The sequence below is a fragment of the Ahaetulla prasina genome, chromosome 1 (genome assembly GCF_028640845.1).
Source record: "Ahaetulla prasina isolate Xishuangbanna chromosome 1, ASM2864084v1, whole genome shotgun sequence".
NCBI lineage: Eukaryota > Metazoa > Chordata > Lepidosauria > Squamata > Colubridae > Ahaetulla > Ahaetulla prasina.
In genome coordinates, this window is record NC_080539.1 from 337,389,189 (window position 1) to 337,412,869 (window position 23,681).

The following is a 23,681-nucleotide window of genomic DNA, read 5'->3' on the forward strand; positions in this document are numbered from 1 at the left end:
GATAAAGTAGACCATAACCTACTACTAGATAAAGTAGAAAATGTGGGTTAGACAGCACCACCACCAGATGGATTCGTAACTGGCTGACCAACCGCACTCAACGTGTAGTCCTCAACGGAACTACATCCACATGGAGGGAAGTATGCAGTGGAGTACCCCAAGGCTCTGTATTGCCTTATTGTACACTTGTTCTAGGTTGATTTCCACTTTAAGATCATTAAGACAAATTACTGCTATTGTTTTTTCATACATTGATTGTAGTGTCTACGCCTTGGTTGAGCAATGCCTTAATTATTGCTTGTTGTAATACTCAGTCAAATGCCTTTTTGTAGTCAATGAAAGTCATGTACCAATTGGACAGAGACATGGTGTACTCATTGTGCCATTCAATGACTTGCTGAACAACCTGGATGTAATCCATTATAATAACTTCTGAACCCTGCCTGCTTCTTTGGCCGTGATTATTTAATAATAATAATATCAGAGTTGGAAGGGACCTTGGAGGTCTTCTAGTCCAACCCCCTGCCCAGGCAGGAAACCTACACCATTTCAGACAAATATTTAATGTGCTCAATCTTCTTTTTGCTATTATCTTGGTGAAAACACTGTAGATGACTGAAAGAAGGCTTACTTTAAATAATCTTGGCCCCTTTCTTGTGTATAAGAATCACTTATTCTTTTTCCATGCATCGGGTATTTTTTCTTCTCTGAAGGATCTTGAGTACGGTTTTGCTAGTATCTTGTGTAAACTGTGACTACCAGCTTTCAGCATTTCCACCTCAGAGCACATACAAGGTAGAAAGACAGAAAAGATCACAAGCAATTGAATTTTGAATATAAATGTTTAAAACCTGACTCTTAAATAGGGATGGAGAACTTTGACGTGAAACCCTGGAGAATTTCTGGCAGTAAAAATACATTTGTTTGGCTTTGTTACTACCCATCTTGCAAGTCTGGGTGAAAAAATAATATAAAATGTTAATGATTTTATTATGAGAATTGCCATCATCATATATAAAAGTTGCAATATAGCTAACTTTCAGGCTGCAGGCAATTCCCTAGCATCTTTCTTGAGGCATCCGTGCTGGATGGGAAGGAACATTTTGGACTGATTTTTTAAAATTTTATTTTGAGGTAAGTGTGGTTGAAAGACTGAAGTCTTGCAGAAGTTTAAAGAACCCATTTTCTTAAATAACCCTTTTGATTTCCCATAAGAAGAAAAATTGGTCCATATAAGAAGGTCAAAAGGAACCTACTATGGACAAATGCAGTTAATAAAGACTCAGATTAATATAAAAGAAACTAGGAAGAATTGCTGTGAGGATCTCTTTTCACAAATCCCTTGACAAATGGGCTGAAAACATTAGATATTTCACCTCTTTCAGCCCTCATTGGATTTTAAGTGTGGCCTCTGCTCACAAGGAAGCAAGAAGGACATGGACTTTAATCAGATCGCTTTAATATTCGGCTGGGGTTAATACAGACTCTTAAAAACCCTAATAGGAATTTCTCTGCCGTGGTTATACGGAGTTAATTTCGATGGAATTTCTTTTAAACCTTTCCCCATCTCTTTCAGTAGCTGGGCTTAGTTTCCTTTTCTGAAGTAAACATTTAATAGTGTCTCCTTCACTTCCCTCAGTCTCTCACATGAAGCTGCACACCATGATTTTGAGAATCAATATATAATAGTACCTATCCTCATAATGTGCTGCAAAGATTCCTATGTATGCAATATGGATAATTTGTTATAGGGACATTTTTTTTCCATTCGCTCTTGGAATTTATAGGTAAAAGACGGAGAAATATAATATAGAAATTGTACTGAGCAATAGCAATAGCACCTAGACTTTTATACCAGGGGTCTCCAATCTTGGCAACTTTAAGACTTGTGGACTTCAACTTCCCAGAGTTCAACTCAGCTTTGCTGGCTGAGGAACTCTGGAAGTTGAAGTCCACAAGTCTTAAAGTTGTGAAGGTTGGAGACCCCTGTTCTATACCACTTCAGAGTGCTTTACAGCCCTATCTAAGCGGTTTACAGAGTCAGCGTATTGCACCAACAATCTAGGTCCTCATTTTACCCCACCTTGGAAGGATGGAAGGCTGAGTCAACCTTGAGCCTGGTGAGATTCGAACTGCCAAACTGCAGGCAACAGGCAGTCAGCAGAAGTAGCCTGCACCACCACAGCTCTATCTATGTATAAATGTTTATTAAGGTAACCTGGAGTTTCCTGTAAAAAAAATTGTAGCGCTCTACATAGGGCTACCTTTGAAGAGAATCTGGAAGCTCCAGCTAGTGCAAAAAGCAGCTGCACAGGCAGTTCTTGAGGGCCCTAGGCTGGTCCATGTCAATGTTCTGAAGACTGCACTGGCTCTCAGATTCCTTCTAGGTCCAATTCAAGGCATTGGTTATCAATTTTAAAGCCCTTCATGGCATGGATCCAGGCTACCTGAGGAACCAGCTTACCCTGCTGGAGTTAACCTGCTCTGCTGATGCGGGTAGAAGGGCTGTGGATTCCATCGGCCATGGAATTTTGGTTCCTGCTCTCTGGAACATCAACCCCTGGAGATGAGAACCTCATCCCCTCTTTTGGCCTTCTGAAAATTCGTGAAGACTAGCCTGGGACCCAATGGGAGCCTGGAAGTTTGGAAGTGGCTAATGTAGTAGATAAAACCTCAGTGCACACTTTGCTTTCTTCCGGTTAGTTTTATTTTAGTTGAATTTTCAATGTATGGTATCTATTTATTGTTTTAATGTTTTATAGAGCATTTTAACTGAATGTCTGTAAGCCTCTGGAGATTTGCCTCTGGAGAGATGGTCAGCATACTATGAGGTATAAATAAGTCAACAAATCAATAAATCAAATAAATAAATAAAATAAAACCAGCAAAGTTGCAACTAGAATTGGAAGTAAATTCTATTGAATTCAATGAGACTTCACAGGAGAAAGAGAGGCGAACTTGGCGGCAGAATCAAAAGAGGAATCAGCCTCTATATGGCCATAAATGGACTAAGTCCATCCCTTCTTGAATTCCATTGACCCTTATCTAAAGTCAAAATACTGCTAATCATTAATTGAGTAGATTCCTTTTCACAGGCATGTTTAGTAATAAATCAGCTTAATTGGAACTTCATGTGTGGTCCTGATCTTTAGCACCCAACAGTCTCATTCCTTTACACACAGAGAGTACATATAACCCTGTTGTTAACCTGAAACAAATAATTGAAACATTTTACTTACTTCTTACTTCTGATATTCACTCATTCATTCTTTTTGGCAAATGGTGAAAAAAAATGACCATATTTAATTGTTTACTGAAGGACTAAGAAGAGCAGGATCAGATGAAAGATCTTTTTAGTCCTGCATTTAGTTCTGTTAAGTGGCCAACCAGTAACCCACAGCCTAGGAAGGAAAATAACTTCCTTTTGTCTATGTAGAATCTCTTATCCATTAGCTTTGTGTAACGACTCTAAGATCCAACATTATTAGAGAGAAAAGAGAGAGAAAAAGAATCCCTATTTAATCACTCTATCTCATGAATAAGTTTTTGTATCTTGATCCTATCTCACCTTACTTGTTCCACCTTCCTGCAACTTTAAATTTTGTAACTTTTCATCATAGGGGAGGTGCTCCAGTCCTTTGATCATTTTATTAGTTCAGTGCTGAGATTTAATTAATGCCAACATTAAATTCCTTTCTAATTTTTAATCAGTATCAACATTCATCACATTTCTGATATTTTACAAAAATAATACGTGCAATTTATTTTCTGTAATGTCAATGAATTCAGACACAAACCGTCTCAGCTTTTCGGTCACTTTTTCTAGTTCTTCCTGAGCGCGTCTCAGTTCTACTTCAAGATACTGACGTGTAGAATCAAATTCAGTTTCAAGCATTTCCAGTTTGTGAGTTGTGTAAGAAAGACGCTTACAGAGTTCCCCCTTCTGTTCCTGTAGCGTGCTAGAAAGACAAAGAGTGCAACAGATTAACACCCCTTACAGACAGCCTAGTGACAGATATGGTCACATGAATTATACAATTTACATAATGTAACAAATATTAGAAGTTCATGATTATTTCTTGGTATTCAATTATAGCTGTCATCCTCTAGAACAAAATTTCAGAAAGTGAAAATCATTACCAATGTTTTGGTTTACTATGACTACCTACAGTATAATTCTCCAGTGTGTGAACATTAGACTTCTAGCGAATTAGCCTTTTAACTGAGAACTATTAATTGGAGATATAAATACATGGAACTAAGATCTTTTGCACAAATCAAACAAAAATGATGGGGCCAAGTAGAAGTTCCTGCTATGGATTCAGAGTTCAAGATTTCAAGGGCAAACCCACCAATTGGATACCTATAGTCCATTGGTTGTTAGTACTGGTTGTTCTGTTTAGTTGCTTGGTCACTATTTTATTTTTCGTATTCTGTATTTATATATTGTAGATGTTTAATGTTGTATGGGTTTGGGAACTTGTTGGTTTCCTGTTTGCCTTTATTTTATATGCCATCCAGAGTCATGCTGAATTTGGCAGCCTCATAAATCTTGTAAACAAATAAATAGTAGCTCCATGCTACCTAGGATTGCGAAGACTAATAGAAAGTGGGAGAGACATCTAGTTTTGGAACATTCTTTATTTCCTATGCTGCTACATCCAATCCCTCTTTTTAACCTCTCCACTTTTTTTTTTAGATAAGGGAAAGGAAACAAAAAAATTGCCTCACTTTTTTATATGGTACAGGTAGTCCTCGACTTATAGCTACAATTGGGCCCAAAATTTCTGCTGCTAAGTGAGACAGCTGTTAAGTCATTTTACAATCTTTCTTACCATAGTTGTTAAGTGAATCACTGCAGTTAAGTTACAAACAGTGTCAGGTTTTCAAGTGATGAAACCCATTCAAAAAAGAAATATGCAAAGTCCATCTTCCAAAACAAATTTCTTTTATTTAGTTAGACATCAAATTGGCAAAGTCTGTTATAATTCCGGATCTGACACAAACCAGAATGACACCACATAATATTGTAAAATAGAAACATCCCACAAAAGTCACATTCCCCAATGAAAGCAAAATCAACATTGCCCAGTGTCTTCAAACTCCACCTTCAGTTCTCAGCAGGGAAAGCCTCTGTTTCCATGGGAAAGAAAGTCACCTAGCCAAAACAATCCTCACTATCTATTCCAGTAGTGGGTTTCAATTTCATTCACTACAAGTTCGCTCGTAAGCGGGCAGGTGCATGCACGTGATGCTTCTGCACATGCGCAGAGATGTCTGGGCAGGTGGGCAGAGCCTCCTGCCATTGCCGCTACCGGTTCGCTCGTTCCGGGGCAAACCGGTAATAACCCACCACTGATCTATCCCTTCCTCCCAACCTTAAGAATGTGGCGAGCCCAAAAAACTCCCCATACATAAGTAAAGAGAAAGAGAAGGAATAAATAGGGATAACTAAAATGGCTACACACATGTCAACTTTCGGGTTTGACAAACAGGGTTGCTAGATGAATCTGGCTTTCCCATTGACTTCGCCTGTCAAAGAGTTGCAAAAGATGACCACAGGACTCTGAGACACTGTAACCATAAATATGATTAAGTTGCAAGCATCTGAGTTTTGATCATGTGACCATGGAGATGCTACAACGGTCATAAGTGTGAAAAATGGACACAAGTCACTTTTTTCAGCGCCATTGTACCTTTGAATGGTCACTAAACAAACTGTTGTAAGTTAAGCATTATCTATACCAGGATACTAACAAACCTTTCTATTAATGAAATTCAATAATAGGATAGGATGGGAAGGAAGATAAGGGAAGGATTTAAGGACATATTTCTAAGAGAATGCGATAACCCTCAGTACCTTTTTTGGTAAAGTGACTTACAAACACTGAATGAATTAGCTCAGTTACAGTTATTAAAATAATGTAGTTCATAATGCATTCAAACTAGAATGTATTATTTTAATAAAAACAATTTATAATTACAAAAGATGATTTTGGGGGGAAAAATCAATCTGAACCAAAAAACGGTATGTAGAAACAGAATCTTTTCTATATATTCCTTTTGTAAATTGAACTGCGTTCACTGAAGTATGTTATGTCAGTTCTGGGTGAAGCCTGCAGGCTGAATCTATGAATGCATAATACAATTTTTTTTTTGAGGAAGTATATGAACAACTTAGAAATGTTGGATGACAAATTATATGTCTTTGACAACAGCGGCTTTACATATTCTAGGTACTTGCTCATACCCCATACCCCATCCCATAAATATAAATAGTATTATACCTATAAACTGTATTATTAAGGCTTCTTTGTATTAAAAGTCCTAAAATATAAGAGCATTGGGGGTTAGTGTTCAGGTGAGCTGTCTTTTCAGCAGCAGCAAACCAGAAGCCTAAAAGGAGTCTAGTAAGTAGGACAAGAGCACAGTAGTTCCTTCTTGCTGTCTTTCATCAGTGACAGGAATGCAAAGAAAAACTGACTAAAAGCCATTGAAACTTCAATTAATATGTCTAATCCTCTTTTGAACTTTCTGAGTTAGTGGCCATTACTCTCTCTTATGCAATCTTAAATAAGTGCATTGGGTGAAGAAATGTTTTGGTTTTGCAAGACTCAAAACTTCTGTCATTCATTTTCATTCATTCTATTCTTATTAAATTTTTAAAATGACCCAATAGCTGAAGGTCTGTGTAATTTACAACAAAATACATTAAACAATGCAATTTGAATAAAAGCATATACAATAAAATCAGCTAATGATCAAAATGTAACTCCACTTCAATTACATAGCAGCAAGGTTGTAATTGCATAACTCCTGTATTATTTTACATGCCAAACAGCTACAGGTAGTCCTCGACTTACAATCACAACTGAGCCCAAAATTTCTGTTGTTAAGTGAGACATTTGTTAAGTGAGTTTTTCTCCATTTTACACCCTTTCTTGCCACAGTTGTTAAGTAAATCTCTGCAATTGATAAGTGAATCTGGCTTCCCCATTGACTCTGCTTGTCAGAAAGTTACAAAAAATGATCACATGACAGCAATGGTCATAAGGATGAACCAGATGCCAAGCACCTGGATTTGATCACATGATCATGGAGATGCTACAAAAGTTGTAGCTGTCAAAAATGGGCATAAGTCATTTTTTTCAGTGCCACTGTAAATGAACTATTGTAAGTCAAGGACTACCTGTACACAACATTGTTTTTCTAAGAATCAGCTTTTTTAATTTGCACAGATTTCGGTATATCTGAGTAACATTATGTTCTGTACTAAAGCTGGGTCTTTTATGATATAAATAGCATTAAAAAAAGCACTATCCACTGAATACTGCAGACCTTGTCTAATGCCAACCTTAGCTATTTTAACAGTTGGAGAGGAAAACTGGATTTCATAAAAAACATCCCAGATTCCCTTCTCCTTCTTTCTGATAGAGAGAAGTTCAAAGCTGTAAACAGCACTGTCCCTGAGAAATAGTGTTCACATTTCATTATAAATCCAGTTTTCACCCCAAGCTTATTATTGCCAGAAATGGTAAATGAAATTGTTTCAAAGCCAAAAATCACATCATTTCTTGGAAATTAGAATCCAGCCAATAATGTTGAATGTGTTACACAGTTGGAAGAAGCAAGATTGGGAATAATTGCTTCCCAAAGCCTATAATTAAATTTATACATTGCATTAGGAGCCGCGGTGGCACAGTGGTTAGCATGCTGTACTGTAGGCTAGTTCTGCTGACTGCCGGCTGCCAGCAATTCGGCACTTTGAGTCTCACCAGGCTCAAAGTTGACTCAGCCTTCCATCCTTCCGAGGTGGGTAAAATGAGGACCCAGATTTTGGGGGGCAATATGCTGACTCTGTAAAGCGCTTAAAGATGGCTATAAAGCACTGTGAAGCAGTATATAAGTCTATTGCTATTATGTCATGCTTTATTTAACCTTAATTGGTTGACTAAGCCACAATTGGATTAGTTCACACAATACTCTATACTAGGGGTAGTCAACCTTTTTATACCTACTGTCCACTTTTGTATTTCTGTTAGTAGTAAAATTTTCTAACCGTCCACTGGTTCCACAGTAATGCACCGTGTAGCATTGTCTGCGCATGCCTCTCACGCATCATGGATTGGTTGGGAGGGGTGCTGGCTACCAGCTCTGCTTGTCTGTTACTGCTGCGTGGTGTGGGGGGAGATGCGCGAGCTATTCTGGGACGAGGCTCTTTTGTTTGCAGTAGCACTATAGCGGCATTATGTTTATGTAACATGAACTAAACTTATGCTCGGGCGATACAAATAGTATATTTTCAGAAATTTAAGTTGTCATGGGGAATTTTATGAAAACCTAACTTTTTTTTAAAAAAGTCAATTAAATTAAAAAAAAGGAAAGTGCTTCAGTATCGGACAAAACTCCTACCACCCACCATGAAAGCTGGAACTCCCACTAGTGGGCGGTAGGCACCAGGTTGACTACCACTGCTCTATAACATTAACCATGCTTTAATTGGACTAATTCACTGCATAAAACTAAATCCAATATTACGGCCTTAGAAAATAATTGCTAGTTAAAATAGACATCATAGCACATGCCAATGAACTTAAGATTTCCTTCTGAGTAAACGTGAATGGGATTTTACTGCACAAAAATTAAATTACCAACATGGCAGTTGATTGCTACATATGTACAAATGGGATTTAAAACAAAATACTTTATTATGGATTGGCTCCAAGTTAGATATCCATTCATTCTGTTCAATGGATCTGTGTTTTTTCTTTCTTTCCTTGAGTCAAGCAGCATTTGATAACAACTAAGTGTAAACTGGTGTATGTTTGGGGGGCAGGAAGAGAAGGGTAGAGCTTTTACCTGTAACATTTTCAAAGAATTTTACCTTTATAAGCATTGTTATGGCAGAATGTAGCCACTGCCTTAAAAAAAAAGTAACTGATGGTTTGGAGACGATCAAAAGAAGGAAATGCAGTTTTTCTACCTCTTCAAACACCCATTTCTCTCTGCCTGTGTTTGTAAGACAGACTGAACAAAAGGCATTTTTTCTTCTACTACTCATTCATGTCTGATCCTTGGAGTCTACCTGGACAGGTTACTGGACAGATCTTTTGGTAATACTTTTTAGAGGAGGTTTGCCATTGCCTCCTTTCTAGGACTGAGAGAAAGTGACCAGCCCAAGGTCACCGAGGTGGCTTTGTGCCAAAGGAAGGACTAGAATGCCTGTTCTTCTAATACATTTTAGTCAAATATGTTTTCTAGACCCAGTACATGTTATATATCGGGCTGAAATGCTCTGAAGTCTGCTACCGGTTCGCTTGGCGCGTGCATGCGCAGTGCATACCAAACATGTGCTTCACCTGCATGCACTCTGCAGGCGCTACCGTGCAGCGCTGAAAAAAGAGGATTAAGAAGCCTTTTCTGAGTTTTCAAAGGTAAGTAGAACAGCGGGGGGCGGGGAACAGCTGTGCCGCACAATTTAGATTTGCTAGAAAGCAGGATTTTTAAGCGAAAATAAATCGCGCAGCACAGCTGATTGTCAGAAATACCTGTTTGCCCAAACTGGTAGCATTTTTTTAACTACCCGTTTGCCTGAACTGGTAGCATTTATTATTACCGGTTCAGGTGAATCGGTCTGAATGGGTAGCATTTCACCCCTGGTATATATAAGCATAATGTGAATTCAGTTAATTGTATTAATTGAGTAAACTAGTGTTCAATTAACCAGAGGTAATGATTATAACTTCTGGAGTACCTTTTACTATTCCTATTCACTATTTCTCACTGGTTCATGTGACTGGATTAGAAAGGAGATTTACCTGTACTCATAAGTAGCTTCACAGAGAGACTTCTGGTGCACTTGTTTAGGGATGTGGAAATGTTCCATTAAGGAAAATTGTGACCCTCAAATGGGCTGTATTAACAATTGGATTGCACTTAATTTTTTTGGAATAGTTAATTTCAAGGTCAAAATAGCCTGTTCAAAATCAATTCTATTTCTGAATACTGGAACATCCCTTTTTGAGGGAAATGCCCCATGATTAAATATTAGGCTCATAGCAACACCCATTATCTCCTGTTTATCTCATGGGATTTATTTGTTGCCTCAAAGTGGTTGTATCTGATATCTGACATTGGATATTGGGTAACAGCTAGTTAAGAAATAGGTTCTCTCACTCAAATAAAAGATTAGTTTATGTGGTAATGGGGGGGATAGTCTGCTCATCTCTATTTCTAAAAATATTGGCATCTCATTAGCTTTGATCCCTGGATGGAAATAGCTCAAGTTGCTAGCAATTGTTGTTGTTGTTTTTGCAAAATCTCTGCAGTAAGTGGAGCAAGCCAAGCACATTTGACTTGTGGTGCAGTGGACGGGGAACACCACGGAACATAATTCTGAGCAGCAGAAATGAAGTCATCATCTCCCTATTGGGAGATCCTTTTTGCTTTGGCAAGTAGATGAGATGATATTGCTGTGCACGGCAGATGAGCATTAAGAGAGCCAAAGAATGAGAATAATTATGAAACCTAGTCAAGGTTTTCCTTTCCCCCTCCTTTTTTGGATGGAATCACTATTTCATGTTAGCAGTTTCAACAGTAAACACAATTTGTGAGATTGCTTGTAGTTTTAATTTAAATTGAGCAGTGCTCAATCTAGCAGCTGAGGCCTTTTCAAAATCACAGTGAACTTTCCCAGTTGAACCTATGCAATAAAACTATGTTTCATTGAGCCATGAAAGATTATATGTGTGTGTGTGTGTGTGTGTGTGTATAATCAACTGTGAAGAAATAAAACTGACAGAATTTGCTGAGATGGACAAACTGACTTCTTTGATTAGAGAAAGGAAAATACATTTACTGTTGACTGGAAAATCCTTATGGACTTTTTGTGTAAAAATGAAAAAATGAACTTGTGATTTATGGTTTTGATAATTACACAGGATGATTATAGAAAGAAGAGAGTTATGGTGCGACTTTAGAGAAAAGAGATTAATATATAATTGTACTTAATTGCTGTGAAGAATTATTGGAAGCCACTTTAGACCTTTGCATCTTTCTTTATATCTTTCTCCTTTTTTAAAAATCATTTTTATTGCACTTTTTTCTTTTATTTCTCTCTTTCCTTTTATTTATTTTAGTTAGTATTAATTCTTATTATTGCTGATAAAGCTTTCAATGACAAGGATATAAATAAAAAAAGAGTATTGGCCATAATAGCTCCTAGTTCTCTTTTAAAGACATATAAATAGTTGATCAACGCCACATCTAATTTAGATGGGTTAAATGAACTTTTGGTCCATATTCTGACTTAACAACCCACGAAATTTATAGGAGACTCTAAATGCTTCAATTTGGAATGCATACATATTTGCATTTTATACACATTTGCAGAACTATTTGTTGCTATATTTTCTTATGTATTTATTGATACTTTCATTTAAAATATTGACTCTTTGGTATTTTGAACTGAATATATTGAGAGAAAGAAAAAGCAAAGAAAAACAGTTACATTATGACTTATGTCAATAATATTTTGCAACAAAAAGAAAGGTAGAAATTAAGATTCAATAGATCTTTTGTGGAAGCTAGAAACCACCTACATTTTAATATACATTAAATTAGAGTCTAGAATGGCCTTCACTGTTTAGCATTAAAGGCAGAATTGTAATACTCTAAACCCCACCTCATTCTGAACAGTTAGTTTCAAGCTCTCAAATGTCTTGAATTTGTCATGTACATGCATTCTTTTTCAGGGCTAGGGACAGCTCCATGCAGAATAACCCACACCAAGTAACTATCTTTAATACACATAATGTTTCAGCTCAATACTCAATGTTTACAAGGAAATATTAGAGATAAATGAATGAAATTGTATGGGAAACAATTATTTTCAGTACAGTATTCAGTTTGCAAATTTCTAGATCCAACCTACATTTAAGTTTTAGGAATATCTCAATGCCCAATCAGGTGAGGCAACCCGGTGGTCAGTTCTTTGAAATTATAGTACCATATATCTCCTAAAGAGACTGAACAAGAAATCACTAATGGGTTCTGGAAATAAGTTCTAATTCTGGAAATAAGTTGCTATTTTGATGACCTTTATAAAGAAAAAAAATCAGAACATTTGTATTATGTGTGGATATCATGATTCACTTACCACTTATTAAATGCTGCCAAGTACAAAGAACAAACTGCTGCCATTAAATTGCATTCCAGTTTCATGGATTGGTTTTGAAATGAAAAAAATCATCATGAATGGAATTTATTGTGAAATAATTTGCTGCATTACATTCAGCAGGCTATTTCACTCACTATTCATGAAGACTTAGGGTCAGATTATTCTTGAGAGCAGCACAGCAAGAAGAATGTTCATACGTAAATGAATTATTGCCTTCCTTCTCATTCTGGAAGTAAAGAAAAGGATTTATACAGTGGAGAAAAAACAATTGGGAGGGGATAGATATGAAAGTACTTTGCAAGTATCTGAATTTTCACAGAAAGTCAAGACATGTTCTCTCTCATATGAGTTCAGAATATGATATACCGTAACAATCTTAAATTAAAGGAAAGTAGATTTGGACTGAATGTCACAGAAGCACAATTCAACAGAAGAACTTCTTGTGGGATTGGGTGGTAACACCCCTTGTTTGGTGATGTTCAAACAAAGGTTGGGGGTGCTGGATTCTTTCACTGATAGGAGGTATGAACTTGATGGCCCACGTGACCCTCTTCCACTGTATGATTCTACATCTATTCCCAAGTCATCAGTCTTGGGATTTTTGCAGGATTGGTCATTTTTTAATGAAATAACCATGTTGCCAGAATTCCAAGGGCACTTATGCTACATAAATATTTTATAGAAGGAACACACCCTACATATGGAGCTGGCATACAGAGACAACAAAACATTTCACTGGCTATTTATCTTCCCCTGAATTTCATGCAATACCAATGCTGTGACAGAGCACAGATGTCAAAACTCTGAAAGGTAAGCCAACAATGACCTCATTGTCCAAGAAAATGAGGTTACTGATGGCAAACCAATATCGTATTACGTTCTGTGCGTTCTCTTAGGGCCAGGTAGAAATGCAATGGAAAAAGTAGTTTCTACTCTCCTTCCCCTGCCATCTCCTCAGCCCTAAACAAGAAGGTATAATTGTTTCCAAGAGACTCTAATCTTCTGATTTCCACTGACCATCTGGAAAGACAACAGGCTGATAGATCTAGATGTACTAATAGATATTTCTTAATTGTTTTACAACAACAGTGAAGCAAGTTCTTGCCTAGAAAAATCTTACCCCCAAGATTTTTGCATGACCATAATTCATTTCTGATCTCACTCACCTTTAAATTTGTGAGTGCCTAAACAGGATTAGGATTTTTTTTTTACAAAAATAATATTTAAAATTTGAGACACAGTATTTTTTATCACTACTATATAAAGATACATATAAAAAGTAACCTTGAATGGGGTGGGAATGTTAATTTTTTTAAAGGTATTAAAACAAGCCAAATTTGGTACTTCGGTGTTGTCTTGAAACTGCTAACTTAAAATACGCAATATCCACAGTCTTTAGCTTTTATAAAAGAACAGTAGATAAAAATGATCCTAACACAATAAGAGTTCAAAGTAATTCTGAACTGATGGAAAAGATAGAACACATCGGCCAAAGAGTAAGGATTGCTTGAAGTGTGTAGGTGACCCTGCCCTTCTACTCGGTGTTGCATTGTTCCCCAGTGAGAAAATGATCAGATGTTCACTGTGCCTGTCCACAATTCTATGAAATTCCTGCTGATAATGAACAATGTCCCTATTTTCCTTTCTTGTATGTTTTTTTTGTTGTTTTGTTTTTTGGTCTCTAAACCACATTTAGACCAGACTAGTCTTGAAATCTTCAAAGAATTCTTCAGGAAGAGAACTGTGTTTTATAAAGCAGGAAATATGATTAATCTATAGCAATAGCAGCAGCAGCAGCCTAAATATTTAAAGCGTTTAAAGCATAAAATCTTTGTTAAAAGGCCAGGAAAAGCTAAAGGAATTTCCAGTGATGTGTTAAAGACTAAGTGAGCCACTTGGCAGAAGACATTTTCAATTTGGGGAAATGCCTGAAAATAATTGCTGTCGTGGTGGATGCAAATCTTGCATGCATAAATATGGCTACTCCAGCATTAGATGGTATCAAAAAACAAAAGGTGACCATTTAGAAAAATGCTGTATATATTAATGAGCATTAGATATTCGTCGTGATATCTGCTATATTTGATCATAGCTAGTTGATTATCAAGCGAAGTACATAGATAGGGAATGCAGAAAAAGCAATTCATAAATAATATATCTTGCTGCCCAGAGGAAATCAGCAATAAATAGGACTGTTCCAAGACATTTGTTGCCTGAATGCCTTGGCCATTTTCCTACATACAGTAATCCCAATATAGATCAGCCTGTGGCAGTTCAAATAAACATGGCAAGCCAGATGGGATGGAATGAAGTGAGGAGGGGGATTCCCAGAAGGGAGAGGGGTGCATTTCAGAGGAGTAGGGGGCAATTTATGTGTGAGAGAAGGAGGGTAAAGACAGCCCCTCCCTAATAATTCAGAGAGTATATTACAAATACAGATAATAAAATTCTGTCTGGCAAGATTTTGTCTATTGGTGTAAAGCAGCGGTAAAATCCGGCTGGTTCTATTTGGCTTGCACAAACCAGTAGCGCCAGAGGTGGGAGGCTCCACCCACCCACGGGACATCATTATGTCCCATTTTTTACCATCTGCTCATGCGCAGAAGAGGCGCACACGCGTGTAGTGCACGCGCGCTCCCATTCCCAAACAGGTAACAAAGGTAAGTGGATTTTACTGCTGGTGTAAAGTAATAAAGAACTCTATTTTGGCCACCTAATGAGAAGGAAGGACTCACTGGAGAAGAGCCTAATGCTGGGAATGATTGAGGGCAAAAGAAGAGGGGGACGGCAGAGAATGAGGTATCTGGATGGAGTCACTGAAGCAGTCGGCATGAGTCTAAACAGTCTTAAGGGGATGGCAGAGGACAGAAAGGCGTAGAGGAAAGTTGTCCATGGGGTTGCGATCGGTCAGTCACAACTTCTCAACTAACAGCAACAATAAAGAACTCAGCATGGAAGAATTGCTATATGTCATTCTCAGTTTTGGGCCTGAAACCAGCTTAAGGGGATTTTGCCCATGTAGTTCATAGGATATACCCAGCTCTGATCTGAAATGGTATGTGGGAAGGAACTTAGGGCCAAGAGACACTGCCTAGGGAACAGTCAGATAACAGAGAGATAGTCTGCTGCAGGATAGTGGGCAGGGAAAGAAGCTCAGAAGGGACGTTTCCTAGTTTCTCAGGCTGTAAATGAGACAGCAGGAGATGTGTATGTTCAGACTTGTAAGATTCTATTAATATAGCCTTACAATAAAATAGAATTATCTCATTAGGTCATGTTTCCTGTCTGGTCTACCTGGGAAGGCTGACATATCCCTCCCATTAATAGCTCCTGTTTCATTCTGCCTAATTGCCTGACCTTATTCTTTAGCTTACCTGCAAAGATGGAAAATAGTTAGAGATATTTGCCAGCCTTCTGTTCAAATTACATCAATCCAATTTACTGCCCTTTTGAGTGGAAGGAAATAAAGAGTGTTTATATCTTGTCATGCTCTCCTCCCTTGCAATGGTTCACCATCAAATATCTTTGGAGTTTATATTAGGGAAAAACAATAATTAGGTCACCTTCTGTTTCTAGGCAGAATTTGTCAATTTCCATTGCTTCCAGTGGCAACGGAATGCACAGACCCTTGATCGGTGAGATGGAAGAAGGGAAAGAAAAGAGAAGTATGCATGGAAATTATTTTGAAGGCAACAAGAGTACTAAGATGTTTTCATATCTTAGCCTGAACAACAGTGCCCAGACCTGTTCACAGGCAACTTTAGGCAGAAAAGACTTTGAAATCCACATTGAATAAGAAGAGACATATAAATGATACTAAACTAATAGCTTTATTTCTATTAATGAAACCCAGGGAAGACATTTTGATAAATTCTTAATTATACAACACTCTCTTCCCCTTATGAAGCATAAAAAAACCAAGATTTTTTTTAAGAGAAGTCTTAAGAGTCTTCCTCAAGAAAGGAAAAAAGAAGACGAGACCCATTTCAGAATATATGGCATGAGAATGTTCCAGGATCAAGAAGGGATGCAGGGTAACTAAAGAACCAGAGTTTTCTATAAGGCTAAACTCAATAGTGGGTTTCAGTTTTGGCCGCTACCGGTTTGCTCATGGATGCGCATGTGTGCCGCTTCTGCACATGTGCAGAGACGCCCAGGCAGGGTGGGCGGAGCCTTCTGCCACTGCTACTAACGGTTTGCCCAATCCAGCGCTGGCTAAACCACCAGCTTAGATGAGTTTGCTGATTGTTCCTATACTCTGGCTATACTCTGGTAATACACTGAATCCAACTACTTTTCTCTAAAATTTACAGTCCTTCATTTTTCATTTTGCTATGGTATGTTTAGCTGTGGTATAAATTTTCAAACAGATATTTCTCTTCTTATTAGCATTTGAGATTGTTGTAATCTTGTAGTTTGCTACAGACAGCCAATGTAAATTGTTTACTAGCTGCTGGGCTTAAACTCCCTTTGACTCTTCATCTTTTTAATTAATTGAAGTGACATTTTCGTCTTTTTGACCTTAGGCTTAAATGTCTGGTTGAGAGGTGGAAAAGGTTGTGGCAGGAGCAATACCAGTGGCCAGAATTCACCAAAGACCTCAGAACATGATCCTGAAACCGTAATAAAAAAAGTAAACAGGAATGAACATTTCTGCAATCCTATATTCCTGTATATATATATTTCAGTGCATATACATTGGAATATAAATATGAATATATAGATAAAAATCTTGCATGATGCCTAGCTTCCTCCCTTTGTCAAATTAGGTTTAGCAACTCCAGAGGAATCAATCTTGGAGATCTCCCTGACAATAAATTTGTATATGTGACACTTTGTATATGTGCATTTGTTTATGTTGGTCTGTCTGAAGCCCAGCTCCATAAAAAAGTCAAGGGCGGGATAAGAAAATTGATATAGGTTGAATAAGTATTGATTAAAATTAATTGCTTATAAAATAAATGATCCCACATATGAATCTCTTCTTACATAAATCAAGAAATATTTCTCTTCTATAGAAATCAGTTTCACATACAGAAATATATACGTCTGCACACAACCTGTAGTCTAGAAGAAACTACAGAAAAGGAGGAAAAATATATAGGATGGGAATGAGGGAAAGAAAAAGGTACAAAGAGAAAGAAGAGAAACTGGATGAAGATGCAGAAATGGGGTAATTTAGCAGCAAAGGAATGTAGAAAGATAAGTTCTGATTAGGTTTTCAAAAACAGTTAAAATTCAGCCATCGAAGCAGGCCCTCTGTATAAATGACTGATCTTCAAAAGCTTCCATGCTTTTCACCAACCATTTTTATTTCGCACCCTATTTGTCTCATCAAATTTGGGATCACTGGACACCTCCTGTTGTGTCTCGTCCAATCTCACCTCAGCCGGGGTCTTCTTATCTGCTTCCGAACACAGAGGAATGTTCTAGTATGCCTCCCGGCCCCAGCCCTGGCTCCATGCCCAGACAGGCTGAAGAGGAAGAAATACCTCTAGCCCCCAGCTCTGGCTCCATGCCCAGTCAAATGGAGCAACTAGACCCATCCCCCTCCTCCACAGCATGTGAGCCTGAGGGAGGTCTATTACCAACAGCTGCTGACTGAAGACTTGATAGGCGGAGGCAACAGAAGGAAGGGAGGAGCAGGCCTGGATAAGTGCTGAGTCATGGAGCCACACCCCATGGCCTATATAAAGGATCTGCTTTCTGGCATTCTCTGAGTCAGGCAAAGTCTAAACATATCTTGTTGAAGTCACTTTCTGGTCTCCTGCCTGCCCTGAGGATTTTGCTAGGACTTTGGCAGAGCTGCAGAGGCACACCTGATTCGGATTTCCCTGACCCGGCCGTCAGCGGAGGAGTGGGACACGACACCTCCCTACTTATATACGACAATAAATGTTTGGCATATTTACTATTAAGTAAATACGGCAAATATTCTGTGTGTGTGGGGTGTGTGTGTGTGTGTGTGTGTGTGTATGTGCTGCAACAAGCTACCCATGGATCTGCACTTCTAAGTTTGACAGCCATATCTTCTTTTTGGAACTGGGGATATATTGAGAAACAGCCAAAAGAATAAAATGGATCGAAGATTCTAGTCCAAATTGCAATTCAGCCTTTAAACATTTGGCCAAACTTAGACAAATCAGTGGGCTCTCAATTTTGTCATTTAAGGAGGGGGGAGGGAAGTATTACAAGATGGCAGCTCAGAAATTGGTAAAAACATATATTAGAACTTCAGATAGTCAGAAAGCGGTGAAACTCCGCAGTAGAAATGAATTACAAACCAGCCAGTCTGACATCAATACCTGGAAAGATTCAAGAATGATGCTGTTTTAAGAACCTTGAAAACAATGCAGTGATTACTAGAAGTATTTGACAGTATCTTTTCATGACACTCTGATTAGGAAGCCAGTTATATAAAACGCATAGTATGCCTATTATGTGGATTCACATCTGGTGGGTTGCTACTGGTACGCCCCGGATCAGGGCAACCGGTAGCGGTGGTGGTGGGAGGCTCTGCCCACCTGCCTGGATGTCTCTGTGCATGCGCAGAAGCATCGTGAGTGCACGAGCACCCACAAACGAACACAAGCGGACCGGTAGCAGCTGAAATTGAAACCCACTACTGATATATATCTATATATCTATGAATGTGTGTATATTAATGTATGTATATAGTATGTGTATATGTGTGTTATGTATGCATATAGGAATACGTATACTTTCTTTCGAGAGCAAGCAACAGAATTTCATTTTTAATGTGGACCAGTGTGCTCACAGTAAAAAAGAATCAAGATTATCTTATCTTATCTTATCTTATCTTATCTTATCTTATCTTATCTTATCTTATCTTATCTTATCTTATCTTACCTTACCTTACCTTACCTTACCTTACCTTACCCCTTACCCCTTACCCCTTACCTTACCTATCATTTCATACTTGGCCAAGTATTCTTCAACGTTTTCATAATTAATGACTTTGATGAAGAAATGGAAGAAATGCTTATCAAATCTACAGATGATGCAGAACTGGGTGAAGAGTTAATATTGTAAAAGGCAGAAATAAAGTTTAAACTAATCTTGACAGTTTTGGGACGTGATTTGAAAAATAACACAATGAAATTAATAGAGACAAATTCAGAGTTAATCACTTAGGGGGAAAATCAATTTGAAAGATACAGCAGGGGATGCCAGACTAAGTATATGAGAAAAATATATTGTAATTGAAGTGAATATGTATCACTAGCAAGACATTGTTGCTGAAAAGGCAAATGTAATTTTAGAATGCATAAATTATCTAACTTGGACTTGTGCGCTAGCAAACTGTTAAAGAGTTCTACATTTCTTTGCTGTCAATTAATAGTCATCTAGATTTTTACAGCTTAGTTATGATAGAAAAATGAATAAAAGACAACTTTCCATATCAAGGGGTGAGTTTCACTTCATTCTATATTGTTCAACATGTGCTTGAATACTGCCTCTAGTATTGGGCTCTCAATGTTGAGAAAGATTCACAGAAATTAGAACATAGGCTAAGAAGATCAAACATAATAAGCAGGGGATTAGAAACCAAGTTTTACTGAGAAAACTTGCATGATTAGCTTTCAGAAAATATGACAAAATGAAAATACAATAGACCTTTAAAGTGAGTGAAGGGATGTCCCCAAAAGAAGTTAAGGCTTGTTCTCTATGGTACCAGAATGAAGAGGCACAAAATTATGGTTTTAATTGAGAGGAAGAGTTATTTCAGCATAATACTAGAAAAATGTTCCAAGGAATAAGAATAATTTGATGGTGAAATTAATTCCAAGGCAGATGATGAACTTCACTTTACTGAATGCATTCGAAGATTGGATGGTTACCTATTGGGGCTGCTTTAATTTGAATTCCTGCTTTGTGATGGGAGTTGGGTTCACTGGTCTACATGCCCATTTTCAAACTTAAATCACAGGAAACACTGATTGTGACTGGTGTAATTTCTTCAGGATCTCAGGAAGACATTTTTCATCTGTACCTGCAGATACTGAAGATTGCAATTTAGACATTCTGCATGTGAAGTGTATGTTCAGCCATTCCACTTTAGCCACTCTCCTGAGATTATGCTGAAAGATAATCCACAATGTTGATTTCGCTCACTTGGTTTGAGATTTCCAATAACCCTTTAATGGGGTATATATGTGTCACTTATGAATGAATCCCAAGGCAAGTGATGAAGCAGGAAAAAGAGCTTGAAATACCAAAACACTCCTTTAATCAAATAAAATTTCATTGCTAAGTTGATCTGGAATCTTTCAAACACTGTGCTAATTTTTATTAACAAGATACCTGATTTTGCTGAAGACAAAATATATAACCCTTTCTTGAGGGTTATACATTTAAGAGAGGTAAAAGTGTAGGCCAGAGGAAGATAAATGATTGTTCTGACTAGAAAATGCAGGAAGATAGCTGCCAAATTAAATGATGACTAAAGGAATCTAAAGTAGACTGGACACTTAAGGAAGACTTGAATTGTCATATTTTAGCCTCTTGAGCTTCTGTAACACGTGTTTCAATTCAAATTAAGTTTGACAGGCTACAAAATCTTGGATGACAGGGAGGTGGAGCTTGGATAACTGGTTTAATGGGCAAAGCTTAGAAAGAGAAGAAGTCTTCTACCTTGACTCTGGGAAGCAAGTTGACTCTGGTTTATTGAAGATACCCTATTAGATATCTCTATGCTGACCAAGTGATGTTGTCAAGCTGGTTTTGCAATGTCTGGAAGTTGTAGGGGCTAAGATGAGGAGGATCAGAGACAATTTCAACCCTAACAAGACTGAGTGGCTGATAATTTGGAGGATTTCCTAAATCTATGGCTTTAATAAGCTTGCTACTGAATGGGATAGCATTTTCCAAAAAGAGCTGATGGGCAATGATAGACTATTTCTATTTTCTTGAATTCAGCTTGAAGAGCATTCACTTTGTGTACCAAGTATACCTCTTTTTAGATTAAAAGGCCATATTCCAGCAGTGAAATGCAATTACCTTCGCTATCAGTTTGGAAATGTGAGCGCACGTGCCTCTTCTGCGAATGCACAGAGGGTCAAAAACAGGACGTAATGATATTCCAGTGGGTGGGCGGAGCCACCCGCTGCTGGCCCTACCGGCTTGTGTGAGCTGGATAGATCCGGCTGGATTTCATCACTGCCATATTCACTGTCACTCATTCTTTGGTCACCTATTGTCATTACTGCAATGGATTTTACATGGGGCTGCCTTAAAAACTACTTGGAAAACATCATAATTTACTGAGATATATGCTCAGGGCATTTGTAATTCCAATGACCAATGTTGGAAGAAAGATACAACACTGACTATATCAGATTGGGAGTTTAAACTTGGAGACTCTGAAGCAGTGGCAAAATTAACAGCATATGCCCAAAACAGAAGTTTAACCAAATTCAAGCAAGGATGTTTTTCATATACACAGTATATCATGTAGCAAGCCAAATATAAACACAATATAGTTTTAAGTCTAAATATTTATGAACATTGTAAATTGATCAGAATATAAAAAATGAAGTTAGAAATTAAATATCTATCTATATTTTCCAAGCAGCTCCTCCTCCCCGTTTTTTCTCTTTTAATACTTATAAAGAACAAGGAAGGGAAGAATATAATATTAAATATTAGTCTCAGACTGAAACCTTTCTCATAAAAATAACAGTGCCTTTTCCCATTTATCACTGCCATATTTAGCATTAACTGTACAATTTAAGCAACGCTATATTCATTACATTTTAGAAATCACATTTAACACTGGTGTACATTTTTCCTCCTCTTCTTTAAAGGTTTAATTTACCTAATTTATCACAGTGTTAACAATTTCTAGTTGTATAAATACCACTGTACCTAGTTATCATCGGTATTCTATAATATATTCTTTTCATTTTATATTGCAATAAAATAATTAATTTGAAAAAAAAAGATTACTTGGAAAGCTGTAGCTGGTCCAGAATGTAGTAATGAGATATTGGTAGTTATGGTGTGACTCTACCTCTACTTCAATAGTTGCACTGACTCTCAGTTTCCCTCTGGGTTCAATTCAGGGTGATGGTTATTGCCTGTAAAGCCCAGCATGGCAGAGGGCTGTTTTATTTATGAAACCGCCTTTCTCCAAACATTTCTGGTCCTTCCATAAGACATATACTTGGCCTCTTTATTACATAGTGCCATCTAATGAGACCCAACAAGCATGCTTCCTCTCCAAAGGCATCTGCTCGAGGTGGGTTGAAAAATTTAACAACCAGTTTGCTGTCCAGTTGCTGGGTGGGCATAGCCATGGGGACATGGACTACTCGGCCTCCTGCGCCACAGTGTGGGGGGACATTTTCACCCTCCCGAGGTTCCAGAGGCTTTCCTCGAGTCTCCAGGAGGGTGAAAATGGCTTCCCTCAGGCTCTGGAGGCCCTCCGAAGGCTGGAAACTTCTGGTAGGCCCATTTTTTGTTCTCCCGAGGCTTTCCTTGAGCCTCCAGGAGGGTGAAAACAGCCTCCCCTGGGCTCCGGAGGTCAGAAACAGGCCCGTTTCCAGACTTCCGGTAGGCCATTATTCACTCTCCCAGAGCCTCTGCGTGTCCCTGACTTACCTCGCATCCAAAACGGGCCATGTGGAGACTCCTGGGAGGGGAGGTGAATGGTGAGTGGGGTCAGTCAGTCCTTGTTACTACTGGTTCAGTGAACCAGATTAAAATTAACATCCGGTTTGTCCGAACAGGTCCGAACCGGCTGAATCCCACCCCTGCATCTGCCCTATGGAACAATATACTCCTTTAGATTCAGTCCCTGGTAATCTTTAGGGCTTGAAGAGCTGGCTCCTTCTCTATGCAGTCTGTTGGCTGAGCCAGTTTTGGTGTTCCTGGCTGTATATTACTGAATTACTCCATGCTAAGCCTAGATTGCCGTCTTCTATTCTAAAGTATGCCCCCAGCGAGCTGTAGCCTCGCAATAAAAATAAAAGGTAAATTTACAGCTTTCAAGAAAACGAATGACTAATATGAAGATAAATGGAGAAATCATTTGAAAAAGGTTCAGTTCACAAAAGGGAAAGGCATTCTAGAATTGGTCATTTTAGAATCAACCATAATTCTGATTTCTTTTAACAGAAGCATAACTATTGAAATTAGAGCTTCACAGTAAGTATAATTTAAATTTTAAAAAAGCCATCAACTAGCTTCACAGTATAATGGCTAAATTCCAGTAACCATTATATTAAGAGATTCTTGTTCAATGTTACAAATGTTCTATCCAACTTGCTTCTGGGTACTCAAAAAATCTTATGTGAAGTGAACCATTATCTGCAGGGTTCAGATATGGGATTTGGGGCCAGCAAAAAGTTGCCAACCCAATTCAGAAGTCATTAGGTAAAGGTAAAGGTTCCCCTGCACATGTGTGCTAGTTGTTTCCGGCTCTAGGGGCGGTGCTCATCTCTGTTTCAAAGCCAAAAATCCAGTGCTGTCCGACGATGTC

At 38.0% G+C, this 23,681-nt stretch overlaps 1 protein-coding gene across 1 annotated transcript in view; it reads right to left on the bottom strand.

Moving 5' to 3' along the window:
* The window catches only part of BEGAIN (brain enriched guanylate kinase associated), a 192,905-nt gene that overhangs the window by 80,521 nt on the left and 88,703 nt on the right, over positions 1-23,681 (bottom strand). Inside the window, exon 3 of the mRNA XM_058162712.1 lies at positions 3,798-3,959. Within this exon, the coding sequence (XP_058018695.1) occupies positions 3,798-3,959 (162 nt within the window). The remainder of the gene's footprint in view (positions 1-3,797; positions 3,960-23,681) is intronic.